Source organism: Sminthopsis crassicaudata, chromosome 4 (assembly GCF_048593235.1).
Source record: "Sminthopsis crassicaudata isolate SCR6 chromosome 4, ASM4859323v1, whole genome shotgun sequence".
Classification (NCBI taxonomy): Eukaryota; Metazoa; Chordata; class Mammalia; order Dasyuromorphia; family Dasyuridae; genus Sminthopsis; species Sminthopsis crassicaudata.
Genome location: NC_133620.1, coordinates 294,752,441 through 294,775,088, shown reverse-complemented (window position 1 = coordinate 294,775,088; position 22,648 = coordinate 294,752,441). Strand labels below are relative to the sequence as shown.

The 22,648-nt window shown below is 36.6% G+C and overlaps 1 protein-coding gene across 2 annotated transcripts; it reads right to left on the bottom strand.

The window, feature by feature from the left end:
* Window positions 1-1,336: 1,336 nt before the first annotated feature.
* Window positions 1,337-12,595, bottom strand: TRIP6 (thyroid hormone receptor interactor 6). 2 transcript variants are annotated; one of them, XM_074311677.1, is made up of 9 exons: window positions 12,339-12,595; window positions 11,917-11,999; window positions 11,688-11,813; window positions 11,121-11,501; window positions 10,240-10,342; window positions 9,951-10,120; window positions 9,470-9,648; window positions 8,926-9,046; window positions 1,337-8,744 (listed from the first exon to the last, which is right to left on the bottom strand). In XM_074311677.1, exons 1-9 carry the CDS (start codon window positions 12,442-12,444, stop codon window positions 8,613-8,615), a joined length of 1,401 nt encoding a protein of 466 aa, XP_074167778.1. In that variant the 5' UTR covers window positions 12,445-12,595; the 3' UTR covers window positions 1,337-8,612. The 2 variants fall into 2 exon arrangements, with proteins under 2 accessions (XP_074167778.1, XP_074167779.1); XM_074311678.1 differs by having other exon boundaries at window positions 11,917-12,002; window positions 12,339-12,593.
* Between the last annotated feature and the right edge of the window lie 10,053 nt (window positions 12,596-22,648).

Here is a 22,648-nt window from a genome sequence, read left to right as displayed (position 1 = left end):
CAAGGATGTCCATTATCACCATTATTTTTCAATACTGTACTAGAAATATTAGCATTAGCAATAAAAGAAGGAAAAGGAAATTGAAGGAATTAGAATAAACAATGAAGAAACAAAACTATCACTTTTGCAAATTATATGGTGGTATACTTAAAGAGTTTTAGAGAATAAACTTGAATTTCAATTCACTTAACCTTTCATAAAAAAATAAAACCTCACAAGTAAAACATTAAAACTAACTCAGATATGTTTGATTCTATCATTCACAGTAAATACACAGAAGCAATGTTATCATATTGTCAATATTAAGCAATGTTAATGTTTGTTTCAGCGTTCTACTATTAATCTTGGTAGTAAATTTTGGGTTTTTTAAACCTATTCCTATAAACAGAAAGAGATAGCTTAGTTGTAAATGGACTATGAAAGATTATTTTTCTTTGCAAATTAAATTCATTAAATTTCAATTACTTGAAATAATTAAAAACTTCAGCTAAAGTGAAGGATACATTGGAAGGATAAACTAACATAAATCACTGTCATTTCTGTGGATTTACCAACAAAATCAAGAAGCAAGAGATTTTCCATCTATGTTGTCAATAGACAATTTCTATTTAAAATAACTATAGACAACATAAAATATTAAGGAATCTCCCTATAAACCAAGTTATCAATATCAAAAATGAAAAGGGTGAATTCATACCAGCAAAAGGGAAACTAAAGTAATAATTCAAATTTGTAAGAATACAAGTTATTCCCCAATTGATAAACTGGGATTTGAACAGGCAGTTTCAGATAAAGAAATCAAAGCTAACTGTAGTCATATGAAAACAAAAAAACCCTAAATCACTGATTTAGATTGGAGAAATTGCATTGGGGAAATGCAATTCTCTAATTGGAGAAATACAAATTAAAAGAACTCTGAAGTATCATCTCACACCTATCAGAATGACTAATATGACAGAAAAGGAAAATGATAAATGTTGGAAAACATGTGGGAAAATTTGGACACTAATACATTGTAAGTGGAGTTATGAATTGACCCAATCATTCTAAAGAGTAATTTAGAACTCTTCCTAAAGGGCAGTCAATTGAGGTTGCCTTTCAAGTGAAGAATGACTGAACAAATTGTGGTATATGAATGTAATGAATTACTTTTGTGCTTTAAGAAATGCTGTGCAGCAGCATGGCAAATGTGGAAATATGTTCAGAATTGTGCATGTTTAACCTATTTTGGACTACTCACTGTTTAGGGGAAGGGATGGGAGAGGGTGGGAGAAAATTTTGGAATACAAGATTTAGCAAGGGTGAATGTGAAAACTATCTTTGCATGTATTTTGAAAAATAAAAAATAAAAAAAAAACAAAACAAAACAAATGAACAGGCAGATTTCAGAAAAAACTTAGAAAGGCTTCCATGAACTGATGCTGAGTGAAGAGAGCAAAGTCAAGAGAATAATATATACAATAACAGTAACATTGTACAGTGATCAACTATGATTGATTGACTTAGGTCTTCTCAGCAATACAATGATCCAAGACAATAATAAAATATTCATGATGGAAAATGCTATTCATATCTAAAGAAAAAACCCAAACTCTAAATGTTGCAAAGAAAAATAATCTTTCACAGTCCATTTAAAACAAAACTATCTCTTTAAAAAAAAAACCCAACAAATTTACTACCAAGTTTAATAGTAGAATACTGAAACAAACATTAAAATTGCTTAACATCGACAATATGATAACATGGCTTCTGCCTATTTCCTGTGAATGATAGAATCAAACATATCTGAGTTAGTTTTAATGTTTTACTTGGGAGGTTTTATTTTTGTGAATTCTGATGTTTGAGGAAATGAGGAGACTAAGATTTGTTCAGTACAAAAGGAAAACAGCTACTAATTAAATCAGAAAAAATTTTAAATTTAAACTTTTAAAAAGATTTTTCATTAATTAAACTTTTCTAAATTATCTGATTGAATACTGAGCCATATATATTTTTTTCTTGTTTTTTAAATTTGGCTAATCATGGGAGGAATGAAAAACCAGGAAAATAAAATGTAAAAATTATTTGTTTTTGCAACTTGTAACTCAAAAGTGAACCATATATGATCTTTTAAAATTTGGATTTTCACTTAACGTGCAACAAGAAAATTGGATTTACACACATATATTGTATCTAGGTTATACTGTAACACATGTAAAATGTATGGGATTGCCTGTCATCTAGGGGAGGGAGGAGAGGGAGAGAGGGGAAAATTTGGAAAAATGAATACAAAGGATAATGTTATAAAAAAAATTACTCATGCATATATAGTCAAAAAATTTATAATTATAAAAATTAATTTAAAAAAAATTTGGGTTTTCAAACTGTGCTGGCAATGAATTTTAACTACTTTCATATGTTTAAGTTACTAGTTAAGGGACTCTATATCCTTTTCCTGGCCCTATATACCTCATCCTATACCTAGAACATTAGGACATTTCCTGTTTGATATCGAAGAAATTCATTCTTTGTGTAATGAGGCCCAATTCTCACCCTATACACAGAATGCTCTGCTTGTTACCAAACCATATGGGAATTTGATGAACTGCTCATGGAAATGTATTTTGACAGGCACTAGGGTAATCTAGTATCACAGTTCAGAACTTTCATGGATTTTTTTTTTTTATTATAAACTATCTGCCTAGGTTTTTTTTTTAAGTTATAAAATATATTTTAATTTTTTATTAAAGCTTTTTAATTTTCAAAACATATGCATGAATAATTTTTCAACATTAACTCTGGCAAAACCTTGTGTTCCAATTTTCTTTCCCCTTCCCTCATCCCCTCCCCTAGATGGCAAATAATCCAATATATGTTAAACATGGTAGAAATATATATTAAATCCAATATATGCATTCATACTTATACAGTTATCTTGCTTCACAAGAAAAATAATCAAACAGGAAAAAAATGAGAAAGAAAATAAAATGCAAGGAAACAATAAAAAATGAGTGAAAATGCTATATTGTGAATTACACTCAGTTCCTACCCACCTCTCTCTGGGTGTGAATGGCTTTCTTCATCATAAAATCATTGGAATTGGTCTGAATCTCATACTGTTGAAGAGAGCCATATCCATTAGAACTAATCATCATATAATCTTCTTGTTGCTGCGTACAATGATCTCCTGGTTCTGTTCATTTCACTTAGCATCAGTTCATGTAAGTCTCTCCAGGCCTTTCTGAAACCATCCTGTTGGTAGTTTCTTATAGAATAATAATATTCCATAACAATCATATACCATAACTTATTTACCTATCCTCCAACTGATGGACATCCACTCAGTTTCCAGTTTCTTGCCACCACAAAGGACTGCTACAAACATTTTTGTAAATATGGGTCTCTTTCTCTCCTTTAAGATCTCTTTGGGATATAGGCCCTATCTGCCTACTTCTTTGACAAATCATCTCCTGCAAAAACATAACCATGCTCAATGCTGGGTTCCTGCCCAAATTCCCTTAAATATAAACTGAAAGAATATCCGTGGTTGTGATATTTTGGAAGACCTCAAACTTCTACTAATTCCATTATGGATTCTTCACATGACAGAACCCCAACATTTGGTGCCTACATCAATCTCAATATTTGGTGCTCTCCTAAATCATATCCTTTGGTACCTACCCCTATAAGAACCATGTACCAAATGGTACAGCATCCAAATACTTCAAGAAAAAATGAATTGAATTATAGGGAAAATCACACAATAAAATTATTATAAGTAAGGACCCACCATCTGCTCTACATTAGACAAATCTAATAAAAAAGAAATTTTTTTAAAAATTAGGATTCAAATAGAATCATGAATACGATACATCTAGCCATTACAGAACATGAACCGAACTAGAATATACATATTTTTCAGTTGTATATACCTTTGCAAAAATTGATCTTTTGTTAGGCCTTAAAAATCTCATGAACAAATGCAAAAAGTGAATCTTTAAAAATATCTTATAATGACCTCCATACAAGAAAAATTATCAATAAAGAACCTTTAAAGGAAAAAATCTCAAACTTTAAACTAAGTAATTTAATTATAAAGAACTGATGGGTCAAATAACAAATCACAGAAACACTGGGTAATTTCATTAAGGAAACTGACAAGAAAGAGACAGCATTCCATAAGTTTTGGAATGATACGTTTAAACACACTCATTAACAAAAGAAAGAATTAACAGATCAATTAAAAGAGTTCAACTAAAATAACTAGAAAAGCAATACAATTTTAAGACTAACTAAAACACAAAGAAAAATTCAGAAAATCAAAGGAGAAATAAATTTTTAAAAACCATTGAGGAGGCAGCTAGATAGCACAGTGGATAGAGCACCAGCCCTGAAGTCAGGAAAACCTCAGTTCAAATGGGACCTCATGTACTTAATACTTTCTAGCTGTCTGACCCTGGGCAAGTCACTTAATCCCAATTGCCTCAGCAAAAAACAAACAAACGACAAAAACCCCAAACTTATTGAAATGACAAATAGACCAGGAGTTGATTGTTTTGAAGGAAAAAAAAAAACCACAACAAAATAGAAGAACCATTATCTAATTTGATTTTTAAAAGGAAAATAAGATTACCAAAAAAAGAAAAAAAAAAAAAAAGGTCCAACAATGTAAATTTGCTAGAAATGATTTTGCTCAATTATATGCTTCTCAAAATAATTCAAACTGATGAACATTCACAAAAAATAAAATATTCAGATTATTAGAACAAAAATTAAAATAACCCAATCTCGGGGGGGGGGGGGAAACCAAAAAACTTTTCTGTAACTATTGATGTAATCATGTGATTTTTTATTGCCTTTTGTAATTAAAATGGTCTATATTTGTAGTTTTCCAAGGGAGTTGTTTGCTTATTTAAATTGCATATTTATTGTCAGGAATATTAGAAAAGTGAGAGGAAAATCAAGTTATGAAAGACTTTGAATGCAAAGCAGAGGATTTTATTCTAGATCTTGGAAATAATAGGGAACCACTGGAGTTTATGGGCTCTGAATAAACCTGAGATTATAGAGACTACTTAGTATAAAGTATGAGGTTTACACTTTACTCCTTTTGTTGATATCAAGTTCTTTAATAAATTTGATTGGATTATAGGGCTTTAGCATGAATAAATATCACTGACACCACAGTAGAAACTTCCAGTGATTGATTTATATATTTAAAAAATATTTAGAATAGCTTTTTATGGTGGCAAAAGATTGGAAAATAAGGGATGTCCTTCAGTTTTGCTATATGAACATGCTAGAATACTATTATATACCAGAAATGATAAAAGAATGACTTCAAAGAAACCTGGGAAGATTAGTATGAACTGATGCAAAATGAAGTGGCCTTTGGTACTGGGTTAATCCATCGCTCTGACTAGAATCAGGAAGCCATGGGATAGCTAAATCCATCTTACACATCTCATCCCTCTCCCAGTTCCAAAGAGGAGGTTATGGAAAGCCAACTAGACACACATGGAAGGGCAAGGTTCATAAATGAGGGCAAGGGGCAGAGGAACCCTCTGCCCACCGAAATGATATTCTCTTTCAATGTTACTCTCTTTTATCTCCTCCTCACTTATTTCCTTAACAAGACTTTATACCTCTCTCTTTGGATTTCTCTACTAGAAACTTCACTTCTCTGCCAAACCTTGCCACTAAGGAATTCAGTCTTTCTATTCATGCATAGCAAAGGCTGACTTCCCAAATGCCAATAATAAATTTCTTTTTATCAGTCTAAAAAAAAGTCAAGGGAGATCACCATCTTGAATATCTGGCTGGATTAAAGGAAGTCTAGAACTCAACTAGTGTTTCTTTTGTCATATGCACTCCTTCACAATGTCCTAAACTTTACCTCTTGGGAACTTTCTTATAAACTGGTCCCCTCTCAAGCTGATCTTTTCTTCATGAAGTAATTCTTCTCACCTATTCTTGGTTATTCTCTCCAAGCAACAGGGTTTATTAGAAATACAACATATGCCTATTTCTTACAGAACTTGTAGTGATTTTCCCTCCTTTCCTTCAGGGCTTCTCTCCAGATTTACTTTCTTTGGAAATACTCCCATTTGTTCCCTATACCTTGCAAAAGATATTTGGGGGAGAGGGAAAAGAAGAGCATCTTATAGCATCATTTTGCCTCAATCAATCAATCAATACTGGCTGTGTTGTCTGGCCAAGATTTCCCCTACTAAAGGAAGGAAGATGAGACTGAGCCTGGCAATTGGAGATGGGGGCAAGGGTAGTCTTGTGGGGACCTTATCACAACTGTTCTATTGAAACTTTCCATCGCTATTTTGTGCTACCACACATCTTACACCTAAAGTTTCTTTACTGGTTCCACAAAACCTCCCATTTCTACCTGTACCTTCCAAGGCCATATCTCTCAACTTTCTTTAAAAGATTCTTTAAAACCTTTCTTTAAAAGGTTATCCAAATTCCTGCTTTACTCATAAAATTCTGAATTAATCTATTACAAATCTGGGCTTGCCAGCATCTTTTTTGGAGGATTCATATATCTTAAGGGAAAAGGAGAATGGCTGTGAAGGAAAGAGGGAAATATTAGCCCCAACCAGCAGGAAACTCTAGATTTTCTCCATGATTAAAATAATCTCCATTTTGAATAAGGGGGAATCTCTTCCTCTCTCCAGAAGCAAAGTAAATTAGGATTCTAATAAAGCTATTGGGAATGTACCTCTCTATTAGGGAAACTTGGGGATGGAGAAGTTAGGTGTCAAAGAGCATATTGCAAGCTGAGAAAGTGAGAACTTGGGGCTTCAAGATCCTACCATATAAGGCTGGAGTGGGGAACATCTGGCCACAAAATCATTTGCATAATCAATAGCAAGAGAAGATGATCTGAAAACAAGGTACAACTTCTCACTGCTTGAGTTCTGTAAATTGATAACTTTGTATGGCCCCCAAATGATGTTATAAATATCCAAGTGGCCAGTGGCAGAAGAAAGATTCTGCATTCCTGATATAAGGTCTTGAATTGAGACTATTTAGTCGAAGAAAACAGGGCAACGTGATTACTTCTTTAGGCTTAGAATAATAGATTTACCACAGCAAGGGATCTTGAAGGGTATCTTGCTCAAATGATTTATTTGCTCAAGGTCACAAAATAAGCACTAAAACTAGAATCTAAAACTGGGCCTCTAACACCTAATTCAGAATTCTTTCCAAATTATTCTGCTTGGTCTTAAAAGCAGAACTAAAAACAAAGAACAGTAACCCCCAAAAAAGCAAATTGTGCTTGATAAAAGAAAAAGCTTCCTACTTGCATTCAAGCTATCCAAAAGGGCTGGTATGAGACAGTTTCCTCCCTCACTGGAGGTCTTCGAGCAAAGGTTGGATGGTCTCTTGTCAGGCCTCAGTCAAACAAAAAACATTTATTAGGTGCCTGTTACATGCTAGGTACTACTCTTATTCTGTTCTAGAGGAATTTTTTGTTGAGAATTACCTCTATAGCCTGGTTGATCTCTACCTTAAGTCTCTTTTTACTCTCTACTCCAAATCATCAACTATCAAGGTGGCTAACTTAAAGCACAGTTCCAATCATGCCACTTCTCTGTTCAGTAAGCTCTAATGGCTCCCTATCACCTTCAGGATCAAAACCAAAATCCTCTTACAAAGCCTTTCACAATCTAACCTCTTCTACCTTTCCAATCAGTGACACTGGCCTCCTTGCTGATCCTTGCACAAAACTTCCATTTCTCTGCTCAGTTCATGTTCACAGGTCATTACCCATGCCTAAAAGTCTTTCCCTCCTCATTCTCCCTTTCCTAGCTTCTTTGGATTTCTATAAGTTCCAGGTATCCCACCTTTAACAAGAAACTTTCCTAATCCAACCTCTTAATACTAGTGCCTTTCCTCTATTGGTTATCTCCATCTTAGCCTGTACATATTTTATAGAAATCGTTTCTATGTTGTTTCCCCTAATTCTTACCATATAGTAAGTACTTAATAAATGCTTGTTGACCATTAACTGAGGTTATGATTGGACTAAATGGACCTCTGAAATCCCTTCTAACTCTGGAAGTCTGTGATTAAGTGAAATAATGTAACTTTCTCTACTCCTTTGTGCTGCCAGACCAGGTGGTTTTTGCACTCTTGAAGGATTTATTTTAGAGAGGGCCCTCAGTTGCATAATGAATAGCTAAGAAAGTAGGCCTTTTCCGCGGTTTAAAGGATCAGATGAATTTGGAGCCCATGAAACTCTTCTCTAGAGTAGCACTCTTTCCAAAAGAGAACAGTCTCAGGATCAGTTTCCAGTTCTACTTCTTTCCAGTACCCAGATGTCCAATAATGCTGGAAATTAAGCATTTAGTCCTTTGGTTGTTTCCCCTCTACAGCCTAAGCCACTGTGCAACCAGCCTCAACCCAACCTCCTCTGCACCTTCCTCGACTCCCTCCCTATATGATAGCAATCCAGCTAAGGAGCAATTCATGCTCCACTCACAGGCAGATATAATAGTTCTGGGGCTCAGTAGTTATGTGATGAAGATTGGGGGCAAAAGGTATGGGACTTGGTGTCTAATTGTAAATGGGAGCAAGGAGGAGGACATGGTGGCAGGTCATGATGATGGAGAATCTCAGCAGTCAGTGGTAACGGTGGCCGAGAGCTCCTGTATTCGCCAAGCACTACAGCTCTTGCACAGGATATGACCATCCAATGGGTAGCAGCCCTGACATTCTCCCTCTGATGATAGCAACAGTCCACATTCCTGAGGGAAAGAAGGAAGAGAAAGGGAGGAAGAAAGGATAGGGAGTCATCAGGCAAGATTTGCTCCCCCTGCTCCCAGGATCCCCACAGAGCCTCCAACTATATCTTCCATTTCCTTCCCTAATCTCACCACTCTCTCTTTCCCACCTAGTAACACCCCATCCCAGCATATGCCCCCTGACCTCGCATTTGTAGCAACCAATGTGGAAACTTCGATCAAGGGCAACAATCCTCACAGTCTCCTCTTGCCCAGGTTCAGGCATAATAGCATCACCACACACAGAGCATCGAGGAGCAAATTTCCTGAGGGTAGAGTGAAGAAGGGCATTGAGACAGGGTAGTAGAAGAAAAATGGTACCCAGGGAGGTAGAAGTCCAAAATCACAGGAAAATAGCATGGATTTGGGAGAAATATTATTACAGACAGATATAGTTAGAATGGCATGATGGAAAGATATCATCTTGAGGTCAACAGACCTGGGTTCAAAACCTAGTTCTACCACTTCCTTGTCCATGTGAGTAGACATTTCACCCTACTTCTCTGGGCTTTAGTCTGCTTACTTGTAAAAATGAATGATTGGACTAGTGGCTTCTCAAATTTTTTCTCTTTGTAACATGTGATTCCTATAAATAGGGTAAAGATTTGGGGGAACTGACATAAGTCGGGGAATGGTGTTGTTTAGACTACAGAAAGACGAGGGGGCAGAGGGAGGAGATGCCTCAATACCTGTGGAAGTCTTCAATACAGTGGATCTGGCTGGTGGCATCCACTGTGAAAGGAATGCCATCGAGACCTTGGTGACATACAACACACGTAAAGCAACTAGGGTGATAGGCTTTCCCCATGGCCCGCAGAATCCGATCCAAGATAGGTTGGGAGCACATCGAACACTTCTCTAGGGTAGCCTGTTGAAGAAGGAACAGAATAGCCCCATTAACTTTCCAACTAAACTCCATGCCTGAGTCTATGTCTATACTTCCAGCATCTCATTATCTTAGCACTCCACCAAGTCTCAGGATTTTCCCCACTCCCTACTTCAGTTCCTAGACCCCTCTAGGGAATAACCTGAAGATCCATAGCCTACCTGGAACAGACTGCAGTGCAGTCTGATTTCCCTTGTAGATTAAATTATCTACTTCCCTATCTTGGCAATTCTTTCTGATTGCAAATCTTTCTTCACTCTAAACACTGACCTCTTGTCACTTACCACATAGCAGCCTTCACAATATGCCTTTCTTTCTATTGCATAGAAATGCTGGCCCCGAAGCTGAGCCCGGCATGTGGAGCAGACAAAGCAGCCAACATGGAAGACCCGATCCAGGGCAATAACTCCAGCACCATCCCCTACTATGTCTTCTCCACAACCTCCACATCGGCCTAAAGAGCAAGGCAGGGGGTCAGGAGAAAGGGAAAAGAGAGATTCAACTTAGTCTTGGGAATACCAGAACGTCTCTGCACAATGCTGAAAAAATCCAGATGATTAGACCCTGGCTCACCAAAGTATTCCCCACTGGGTGGATGGTTCATGTCATACACTAGCTTCTTGGTTAGTCTTTCCAGCTCTTCCTCAGGGGGGTCTCTGCTGGGAGCAGCCTGGGGCTATGAGAAGAGGGGACAAGTGTTAGGATTACTAAGTGAGAACTCGGGTTGTCTGGATAGTGACGAGGTGAGAATTCAGGTTGGACAATTACAAGGTGAGAACTCAGGTTGACTTGATAGAGGGGGCAAGCTCATTGGCTGGGGTGGTTCTTCCCAGAAGCCCTTGCATTATCCCACGCCCATTCTCTGGGAGGATAAAAAGAGACAGCACTGGGCGCAGAGAGCAGATCGGCCTGGAGAAGGATAAGAGCTGGAGGAGATTCAGAGCAGGATTCAAGAGAAAGACTCTGCATTGCATCAGGCCTGACGGGGCTCTCTGCAGGAAGGGAAGTCACTTCTAAGGACAAGAGTTAACAGCAACTGCCTGGAGACAACGGTTCACTACAGACAAGAATGAGGCTCAATCTCATCTGCTGCCTGTCCTTCTCCTAATTCCCTAAGAAGAAGGAGCCAGGTATTACAAAGAACCACATAGCAGTAAATAACAGTTCACATTAAATAGCATTTTTGAATTTCTGTAAGGCAAGTATGATTATCTTCACTTTAAAGAGGAAGCTGCAATTAAATGATTCGCATAATAATTCAGTAAATGTTAAAGAGTTAGAACTCACACTTTAGTCCCAAACCTCAGTATTCCTCCCATGAGAACCGATTGCCAATTCTCTCTCCCGTTCCCTCTCTCCTCTCTTCCAGCCATCCCTTTTTCTTTTTTGCCACCCCTACTCCAGAGTCACTCCCAACCAGTTCCCATCAGTACATTACAGTCTCCCTGGCTCACCTTGGCTATATATCCTCCTCCTGTTCTTCTTCCTCCTTTCGGGCCAGAATTTCTAACGCTCTCCTCTTTGGCCCTGAGCTCTCTATGCCCCTCATAGGAGCCTCCCCAAGAGTCAGCCCAACTGGTGGAGGGAGGGTAAGGAGCTGGAGCTGGGCTGGCGGCTTGAGGCATTCCCCTCCAGGACTGGCCATACCCCCTCACAGGCTGAGCCACCTTCACCTGCACCGGGAAGGCAGGACCAACTGGAGTGCTCGCTGTAGTATAGGAGGCAGGGGTAGGGCCCCCATAAGATGGGGCTGGGATTCTTGGTGGAGTGGACCCTCCTCCACCAGGTTTCAGGAGAGCCATGCGGTTGGGAGGGGGCTGAAAGGGTTCACATGCCTACAAAGAAAGAATGAGATGCGTAGTGTCCACCTTGGCAACCAAGCTCAATAAGACAAACCCTAAAGTCCCGGATAGGGAAAGTTGGGGATTTGGCATCTTGTAGAAATTATGCAGGAAAGCTTTTCCTGTTCTACAAGGACAGGTTGTCGGAGAGGCAAAGGATGAGGATTCTGAGAGGAGCACCTGTCTGTCTGGGCGGTACGGGCCGGGATCCCTGCTGCTGTCCAGATCCGCCAGCATGCTGGTCAGGGAGTCTATCTCCGCATCCAAACTTCTGAGGTGGATGGCTCCCCGGTCAGGTCGGAGCCCCTGGAGTCAAGAAGAAATGGGACAAGGGAGTAAGGAAATTTCTTCTCCCTTTTCCTGGGAACTCCACACCAAGCCCCCGCCTCAAAATCTCCCCGCTTCCTACCTGAGTGCTTGGGGATGCTCTGGGGCACCTTCCCACGCCTGGCGCCAGTTCTTCCGGCCGGCCCGGGCCCCGGTAACTTGGCTCTGCTGGAAAACGGTAGGAACTGACTACACAGGAAGGGGAATTAAGGAGCTGGTTAGGGGAGGAGAGAAAAGGAAGGGGAGAGAAAAGCAGGCTTTCAGGCAGAGGGGAAGGAGGGGGAAGGCGCTGCTTCCCGAGGCACAGGGTCCGCACGGTCCAGGCTTTAAGAGACAGGAACTTGGAAGAAGGGAGACCAGAGTGCAGCGGGTGGGGGGAGGGGGAGCCCTGGGGTCTGCAGCAGGGGGTCGGGAAAAGGAAAGGGGAACAGGAATCCTGACGGGAAGGGAGCACCGGAGACACAGAAACTCTTCATTCCCGTGGGCTGAGCATGCATCAGTTACCTGCTCCGTGGACTAACGGGCCAGACGCGCCCCGCAAGAGGGTCCTTCCCTGGGGCAGCCTGGTCGGCTCTGGCTGTTTTGGGGGGAGCCAGGTGGGGCCAGACATGGCAGGGAAGGAGGTGTTCTCCAGGAGGGGAGAAGCGGCTGGGAACTCTGGAGTCGCGTTCTGCCAGCGGAAGTGGCCTCTTTTTCTCCTTCTCCACCTGGATTCTGGATCCAGCTCCGAGAGAAGAAACTTTCTGATTTCTCTTTTTTCTTCTTCACCAATTTTGGGGGAGCCACGCCCCCACTGACATCATTGCATTCCTAAATGATGAAGATCACGTGGTGGCCCCAGACTCCGCTTTCCACGCCCCTCTCTTTCCTCCTCCACCTCAGCCCCTCAGACATACACACGTATGATGTGTTTGGAGACTGCACCGAAGGTTGGGATTGATGCTCAGGCACCAAACGTCGGGGTTCTTTCAAGTCAAAATTTTACAATGGCTGTTCTCTTTGGCAAAAGGTAGGTTTCGTTTAGGAGAGGAGGTTACAGAGGAAATGAGATTAAAAATAGATAACAGGAATGGTAAATATGAAATAGACTTGGAAGAACATATAGTTACCAAGAAAAGGTTTGTTTTTTTCTATTTTGTTTTTGTTCATATTTTTATAATAATAGTTTGTTTATTTTCAAAGTACATTCAAAGATAATTTTTAACATTCACCCTTGCAAAACCTTGCATTCCAAGGTTTTTTCCCTCCCTCCCTCCACTTTCAGCAAGCAATCCAATATAGGTTAAATGTGGAATTCCTCTGACCATAATTCCACATTTGTCTTGCTGAGTGAGAAAAATCAGATCAAAGGAAAAACAAATAAGCAATGACAACAAAAAGTGGAAATACTATGCTTTCCTTTGATGCACAATTCAGTCTCCATAGTTCTCTCTCTGGGTGCAGATGGCTCTTTCTTTTTTCTTTTCTTTTTTTTTTTTTTTTAAAGCTTTTTATTTTCAAAACATATGCACAAATACTTTTTCAACATTGACCCTTGCATAGCCTTGTGTTTCAGATTTTCCCCTCTTCCCCACCCCCTTCCCTAGATGGCAAGCAGTCCAATATATGTTGTACATGCTAAAATATATGTTAAATCCAATATGTGTAAACATACTTATACATCTCTTGTTGCACAAGAAAAGTCAGATCAAAAAGGAAAGAAAATGAGTAAGAAGATAAAATGCAAGTGAACAACATCAAAAAGAGTGAGAATGTTATGTTGAGATTCACATTCAGTCGTAGATAGCTTCATCACAAGATCATTGGAAATGGCATCATCTCATTGTTGGAAAGAGTCAAGTTCATCAGAATTATAGTATAATATTGATGTTGCTGTCTAGAATGATCTCCTGATTCTGCTCATTTCACTTCACAGCAGATGGCTTTCTATCACACTACTGGAATTGTCTTGAATCACCTCATTGTTGAAAGGAGCCAAGTCCATCACAGTTGAACATCACATAATCTTGTTGCTGTGTATATAATGTTCTCTGCTTTTTACTCACTTCACTTAGTATTAGCTCATGTAAGTCTTTCAAGGCTTTTCTGAAATCATCCTGCTCATCATTTTTTATAGAGCAATAATATTCCATTACATTCATACACCATAACTTATCTAGCCATTCTCCAACTCATGGGCATCCACTCTGTTTCCAGTTCAAAAGGAAATGAGTTCATGTGCAAAAATGTTTGTGGCAGCCCCCTGTGTAATGGTAAGAAACTGGAAATGGAGTGGATGCCCATCATTTATTGGAGAATGGCTGAATAAATTATGGTATATGAATGTTATGGAATGTTATTGTTTTGTAAGAAACAACCAAGAGGATGGTTTCAGAGAGGCCTGGAAAGACTTACATGAACTGATGCTAAGTGAAATGAGCAGGACCAGGAGATCATTATACATGGCAACAACAAGACTAAATGACGATCAATTGTGATGGACATGGATCTCTTCAACATTGAGATGATTCACACCAGTTCCACTTGTGCAGTGATGAAGAGAACTATCTACACTCAGAGACATGACTGTGGGAATAGAGTGTGGAACACAACATAGCATTCCCACCCTTTCTGTTTTTATTTACTTGCATTTTGTTTTCTTTTTCTTTTTTCTTGATCTGATTTTTCTTGTGCAACAAGATAATTGTATAAATATGTATGTATATACATATGTATATTGGATCTAACATGTATTTCAACATATTTAAAATGTATTGGACATAAACGAATCTATTTATTTAGTGCTATACCAATCAGACTTCCAAGAAACTATTTTAATAACCTAGAAAAAATAACAACAGAATTCATATGGAACAACAAAAGGTCGAGAATTTCAAGGGAAGTAATGAAAAAAAAAATTAAATGAAGGTGGTCTAGCTGTACCTGATCTAGAACTGTATTATAAAGCAACAGTCACCAAAACCATTTGGTATTGGCTAAGAAATAGACTAGTTGATCAGTGGCAAAGGTTAGGTTCACAGGGCAAGATAGTGAATAAAAATAGCAATCTAATCTTTGACAAACCCAAAGATCCCAAATTTTGGGATAAGAATTCATTATTTGACAAAAACTGCTGGGAAAACTGGAAATTAGTATGGCAGAAACTAGGCATGGACCCATATTTAACACCACATACTAAGATAAGATCAAAATGGGTCCAAGATTTAGGCATAAAGAACGAAACCATAAATAAATTGGAGGAACATGGGATGGTTTACCTCTCAGACTTGTGGAGAACTAGAGACCATTATTGATCACAAAATAGAACATTTTGATTACACCAAATTAAAAAGTTTCTGCACAAACAAAACTAATGCAAACAAGATTAGAAGGGAAGTAACAAATTGGGAAAACATTTTTACAGTTAAAGGTTCTGATAAAGGCCTCATCTCCAAAATATACAGAGAATTGACTTTAATTTATAAGAAATCAACCATTCTCCAATTGATAAATGGTCAAAGGATATGAACAGACAGTTTTCAGATGATGAAATTAAAACTATTTCCACTCATATGAAAGAGTGTTCCAAATCACTATTGATCAGAGAAATGCAAATTAAGACAACTCTGAGATATCATTACACATCTGTCATTTGGCTAAGATGACAGGAACAAATAACGATGAATGTTGGAGGGGCTGTGGGAAAACTGGGACACTGATGCATTGTTGGTGGAGTTGTGAAAAAAATCCAACCATTCTGGAGAGCAATCTGGAATTATGCCCAAAAAGTTATCAAAATGTGCATACCCTTTGACCCAGCCATACTACTACTGGGCTTATACCCCAAGGAAATACTAAAGAAGGGAAAGGGACCTGTATGTGCCAAAATGTTTGTGGCAGCCCTTTTCATAGTAGCTAGAAGCTGGAAAATGAATGGATGTCCATCAATTGGAGAATGGTTGGGTAAATTATGGTATATGAATGTTATGGAGTGTTATTGCTCTTTTAGAAATGACCAGCAGGAGGAATACAGAGAGGCTTGGAGAGACTTACATCAACTGATGCTGAGTGAAAGGAGCAGAACCAGAAGATCATTATACACTATCAACAATGATACTGTATGAGGATGTATTCTGATGGAAGTGGATATCTTCAACATAGAGAAGAGCTAATCCAATTCCAATTGATCAATGATGGACAGAAACAACTACATCCAGAAAAGGAACACTGGGAAATGAGTGTAAACTGTTAATTTTACCTTCTGAATCCAATTTTTCTTGTACAACAAGAGAACTGTACGGATCTGCACACATATATTGTATCTAGGAAATACTTTAACATGTTTAACATGTATATGACTACCTGCCATCTAGGGGAGGGGTTGGAGGGAGGGATGGGAAAAGTTGTAACAGAAGTGAGTGCAAGGAACAATGGTGTAAAAATTACCCATGATTTTGTTCTGTCAATAAAATGCTATAATTAAAATTTTAAAAAATTTTAAAAAATATTATGATCCACAAAAAAAAAAAAAAAAAAAAAGTATTGGACTACTTGTCAGCTAGGGGAGGGGATAGAGGGAAGGAGGGGAAAATTTGGAACAAAAGGTTTTGCAAGGGTCAGTGTTGGAAAAATTATCCATGCATATGCTTTGTAAATAAAAAGTTTTAATAAAAACAAACAAAAAACAAAAGGAAATGATTTTAGCATTTAACAAATGGAAAAGACAGATTCCTTAGTGGAACTCACAATTAACCTGGAGAAAGACTGGCAGGCTAAATCCATAGAGGGATTTTGCACCCTAGAAGAGTTAGCTATAAGGAGAAAAACACCATGGGACATGATGGGAGGATGAGAGGAGAGCATGGGGAAGGGAAAAAGACACTAGGAGGCAAATTGCTGTGGCAGGCTATCAATCCCAAAAGGGTTTCAGCCAAATTGGCATGGGCCATTGACAGATTTAGAAGGAAAATTTAATTTGGGGTTTGACATAACTTAAATTTCTGACTTGATCCAGTGAGGTGGAGCTACCCACAACCTCCACAAAAGGTTGAACTGATCCCCATCAGTACTTTTCCCCACACATATATACACACATATATACATATGTACTTATACACATATTCACTTATATTTTTACATGAATTTGCAATATGCCCCTCCCATTCCTTCCCTGTTGAAAAAAACATGTAACAAAAAACAAAACTATCTTCATACACATACAAAACAAATTCCCACATTAGCCATTGCTGAAAATGTTTCTGCTTTTAAAATTTCGCAGGTTCACTCGATCTTTGAGTTTTTCATAAACTGTGCTACTATGTTTATTTTCTTTAGTGTGCTGTGTACCTCATCTGTTCCACTGTTTGATCTCTTCCAATTTAAATCATGACATTATTTTAATGATTACTGCTTTGCAGTACAGTTTAATGATTACTGCTGTACAGTACAATACAGATCCAGCAGGAGATGAATCTGGCTATTTAATTTTTAAGTCTTCTCTTTATAATGTTGATATTGTATAAATTGTATTTCCAGTTGTACTCACTTAGTTCTGAATCTCATCATAGAGTTCTTCCCGGTTTTCCACTGAAATTGTCAAGTTCATCATTTCTTAGGGCACAAAAATATACTTACAGACAGATATCATAATTTGTTTCCCCAATAGAAAAAAAAGCTTTTTATTAATTTCCACTTTTTGGCTACTACAAAAAGAACCACTAAATATTTTTGTTTACCTAAGTCTCTTTTCTTTTTTTCTGATCTAAGATATAGGTCTAGTGATGATATAGCTGGATTGTGAGGTATGCACCTCCTTTGTAGCTTTTTGGGCATCATTCTAAATTGCTTTCCAGAATAGTTTGGACCAATTCAATTCTATTAAGTATACTAATGCCTATTTTTCTTGTATTCCCCCCACAAACTTTGCCATTTGTAGAGGGCTGAAACTCTGAAAATGTATATTTGAATCAGGCAACCAAGCACTTAAGGCTAATTACCTATTTGATATGAGACAATGACTCTATTAGCATGTTTCTCTCACTGGTGATGCTGGCTGAATGTTTGGTGTTAAGATAATCGTAGGCAAGAATAAGAGGATGGGGTGAGACAAGCCAGAATCACTTTTCCCAGGAGGAGAGAAATTGGATTTTGGACTCAAGAATCCAGGATAGATCATTGGCAAGCCTCGTAGCAGTTTGTCTGCCCCTTCTCTCTTTTTCTGCTGCCCTTTGTCTGTCCTCAATCCTCCCCCTAAAGACCAAGGACTTTAATTTATCCTGACTCTGGCTGACCCCGAGGCCCTCCAAGGAACTAGCTCCTACTTCACAGCCATTTATTCTATTTTGTCATCTTTGATCATCTGATGCATCCATCAGGAATTGCTTTAATTTTCACTTCTTTAATTATTTAGAGCATTTGTTAGATGGTTATTTGCAGTTTGGATTTCTTTCAAAATAGCTTGTTTTTATCCTTTGACTATTTATTAATAGGGCTATGGCTATTATTCTTATAAATTTGAATGAATTCTTTAATTTTATTAGATATCAGATCTTTAGCAGAGAAATTTGCTGCAGAGCTATATTTCTTATTTACCTAATTCACTTTTAATTTTTACCAGATTATATTTGTGCAAAAAGTTTTAAAATTGTGTGAGCTCTATCATTTGTTTAGTCATGAACCCTTCTTCATCCCATAGATATAGATCTGAAAGATAATTTTCCCCAATGCTCTAATTTCTTTATGATATGAACTTTTATATCGAAGTCATATCTCCATTTAGAGCTTATTTTGATGTATACTGTGAAATGTTGGTCTAAACTTAATTTCTATCAGACCACTATCCATTTTTTTTTTTTTTTTGTCAAATACTGAGTCCCCCAGTAACTGGAATCTTTGGGGTTTTCATAAATATGAAATTTCCACTGATCAATCTTTCCCCTTTTAACCATGGCCAGATTATTTTAAAGATAGCTGCTTTCTAGTAAAATTTAAGATTTGGTACTGATAGATTCTCCTTCCTTCACAGTTTTTTCATTATTACCCTTGAGATTCTTGATCGTGTGTTTTTCCATATGGATTTCCTTTTTATTTTTTATTTTTTTCTAGCTCTATAAAATATTCCTTTGGTAGTAGGATTGGCACAGCACTATGATTAATTCATGTAATATTGTCATTTTTATTTTAATGGCTAGACCTACTTACAAGCAATTAATGTTTCTTTAAATAGGTCTGTTTTTATTCCTACAGTGTTTTATAACTGGATTCAAGTTCATCTTGGTAAACACACTTTCAAATATTTTAGTTTTTGCAGTTATTTTCAATAAAATTTTTCTTTCAAGAACTTCCTGTTGTGTTTTGTTGATAACATAGAAGAGTGCTAACAATTTACACTGATTTATCATAGAAGAGTGCTGACAATTTACATTGATTTATTTTATAACCTTCAACTACTGAATTTCAATAAGCTTAAATTGGTTCACTTCTTTAGGCTACTCTCTATAAGTAAATCCTTGAATTAGCAAGAAAGCAATTTGGGTTTTTTTGTCTATGCTTATTCCCTCAGTTTTTCATTTTGATATTAGTTCAGCTATTATTTCCAGTGGTAATGATAATTCTTATTCCATCTTATTGGAAAGGTCCCTATCTTTTTTCTTTATATACAATGTTTACTTTTAAATTTAAACAGCTATTATTTATTCTGTTAAAGAAAAGTCATTTTTTTCCCTTATGCTTCCTAGAGTTTTTTAAAGAAATTGGTACTGAATTTTGACAAAAGCCTTTTCACCATCTGTTCATGAAACATGGTTTTTATTATATTATCATGATTGATATTATTTATACTCCTTTCTTAAACTAAATACTGCATTTCTCATTTAAACTCAATCTTATCATAAGATAAAATCTTTCTTATGTTATAATAAACTTTATGGAACTTTAACATTTTTGCATCAATGTTCATTGAGTCTAGAGACCTATAGTTCTCTTTTTTTACTTTGTTTCTTCATGATTTAGATGTCAAGACCATATTTGTATCATAGAAAGTTATTACTTTTTAAAAACATAATTATTGCAGAAAGTTTGTAATTATAGATCAATTGTTCTCTGAATGTTTGATGGAAGTACTTATAAATCTGTCTGGTTCTGTAGTTCTCCTCTTCCCTATTTGGAAGCTTTTTGCTTTTTTAATAGTTTGTTTAATTTCATTTTGAGATTTAATCTTCTTATGAATATTTATCTATTTCTTCTAGCTTATCAATTTTGTTAGCATATAATTGAGAAAAATGGTTTCTGGTCATTTATTTTTTCAGTTGCTGAATTCTTTTCCATTTTTGATTTGTATAATTTGGTTTTTTTCTCTCTTAAAAAAAAAATCTGAGTAGTTAGCTTTTTTAATTAGTTTTTTCTTTAAAAAGCTCTAATTTGGGGGCAGCTAGGTGGTGCAGTGGATAGAGCACCAGCCCTGAAGTTAGGAGGGCCTGAGTTCAATTCTGATCTCAGACACTAAGTCACTTAACCCCAATTACCTCAGCAAAAAACAACAACAACAATTTGTTAATTTATTAATTTAATGTTTTATTTGCTTTTCTTTTTATTCATCTTTTCTTTAATTTTTGGAATTTCTATTTTGTTGTTTGGTTGGGTTTTTTTAATATATATACAAGTTTTTTACAGTTGTATACTCAAGCCATTAATTTGTTCTTTCTCATTTTTACCAGTGGAAGTGTTTAACAATACATATTTTCCTCTAAGAACTGTTTTAGCTACATGCCATGAGTTTTATTATGTTGTCACATTATTTTCATTTTCTTTTATGAGATTTTCTATTGTTTCTATGATTTTTTCATTGGTCCACAAATTCTTTAAAGTTGTTATTTAGTATCCAATTTTTAAATATTCCATGGGCCCTTTATTAAATATAATCTTATTACATTGTGATTAGTAAGTTTTTCTGTATTTTTTGGAGAAGTCACAATGTCCCAATACATTGACAATTTTCATAAAGATGCATTGTAAAGCTAGCAGTATATAATTCTTTTCTATTCCCATCTAGTATTTTAGAAATCTGCCATTTTTAAGTTTTTCAAACTTTTAATCAGATTTTTAAAAGATCTTTTGACTAAATTTATTTTGACCCAAAATGGATATATTGAAGTTCCCCACTGTTCAAGTTTTATTATTTTTTTCTTCCACTATGATTAACTTTTCCTTCAAATATTTAGAAGCTGTGCTCTTAGATACATATATCCATTGAAATAGATATTGATTCATTATCTATGGTGGATTTAAATATAATTTCCCTGCTTATCTTTTTATCTTGTCTCTGCTTACTATGAAATTATGAGTCCTACCTCCTGCTTTTTAAAATTCAGCTGAAGCTTGATAAATTTTGTTCTAGCACCTCATTTTAACCCTGAATCTTAATTTTTCAATTATGTTTCTTATAAAAACATCAAATTCTGTTTTCTAATTCATCCTGCTATCTTTTTCCATTTTGTGGGTGAATTTATCCTATTCACAGAGTTACACTCATTGTATACTTCCCTCCACCCTATTGTCTTTGCTCCCATGCCCTCTTTATAAGAAGGTAGTAAAAGACAGCAGTTGCCTGACATTTGCAAAGTTCAGATAACAGAATGGATATTGCCTCAGACAAATGGAGAACTGGGAAAGACCTTACCTTAAAAAGGCCAAGATCTCCCATTGCATCTGGAGCCATTGTCAGTTCTCCTGACCTATGTCTTGACACTGGACATTGAATGAAATGATTCTGAAGGAGAGAGTGATACTGATAACTGCATAGCATAGGCTCACTTAAATCCAATTTACTTGTAAGTCAAGACATCACCTTCCTGATGCTATTGGTCCTCTTTGAGAGCCAAGAATGAACAACAGTACCATTTCTTTTCTTTTCTTCTTAACCTTCTCCCAATCTCAAATTTTCACTTTCTTCCTTTCTATCTCTCTTCTCCAACATGCAAATTGCTTTATTTATGACCATTCCATTTCACATTGTGGGTTCTTTCTTAGACTTTACCTTGCCCAACCTTTATCACCATTTCATACTCTTTCCTTTTTGAATTTGCTGTTTTACTGTATCAAAATTTCCATATAGGTATTTATAATTGTGTTGAATCTTCTTTTGTCTGTTTTATGGAATGCCTATTTCTTCCCACCCCTTCTTCTACAATTACCTTTCACTGTATTATGTATCACTCTATTATATAATTTTCCTCCTTTTCCACTTAATCCCTATTCTTCCTTATTTTTGTTTTCTCCTAAGCCACAAAAAAGAACAAAACTTTCCACAAGCTCCTTACTATATTTACCTTTCTTCATGATCCTTAAAAATGGATTAGGATAAAGATATCAAACACTTGTTTCTTATTCCGCTATTAACATATAAACAATCAATCCTTGCAAATTCCCTTCCAACTAAATAAATGTGTGTACTTTTGTGTAAATACATTCATGTATCCTTAGCTCTTCCAATTCCATTTCAAAATGTCTGGCCTTTTCATCAGAAATTCTATATTCCATTGAATCCACTTCCCCTTTCCTTACTTCATCCCCTCCCTGCACCCAGACAAAATTATACTTAGTTAAAACTTTACTTTAGAATGTCTTTCAAGAAATGATTGGTGGCTTCTTATTTCATACCTTGTTATAAGATTTCTAGACAGTTTTCATTTTTAATTATTGGAACTCTTTTGTTTGGTAATAAATTCCGACAGTCTGATAATTTTTAGATTGTATTTTCTTTGATGTAATTTTCAGGGCAGTTATTTCTGACAAATTTGATTTTTTTTTTTTTTAAGTATATTTTAATGTTTCTTCTT

Bases quoted from the DNA above. Each gene is read 5' to 3' on its own strand.
- TRIP6 (XM_074311678.1), bottom strand. From the start codon at position 12,444: ATGTCTGGCCCCACCTGGCTCCCCCCAAAACAGCCAGAGCCGACCAGG. The intron at 12,003-12,338 runs GTAACTGATGCA...ACCGTTTTCCAG, and splicing joins CCCGTTAGTCCACGGAGCAG to CAGAGCCAAGTTACCGGGGC. The intron at 11,502-11,687 runs GTGCTCCTCTCA...CTTTCTTTGTAG, and splicing joins CGTACCGCCCAGACAGACAG to GCATGTGAACCCTTTCAGCC.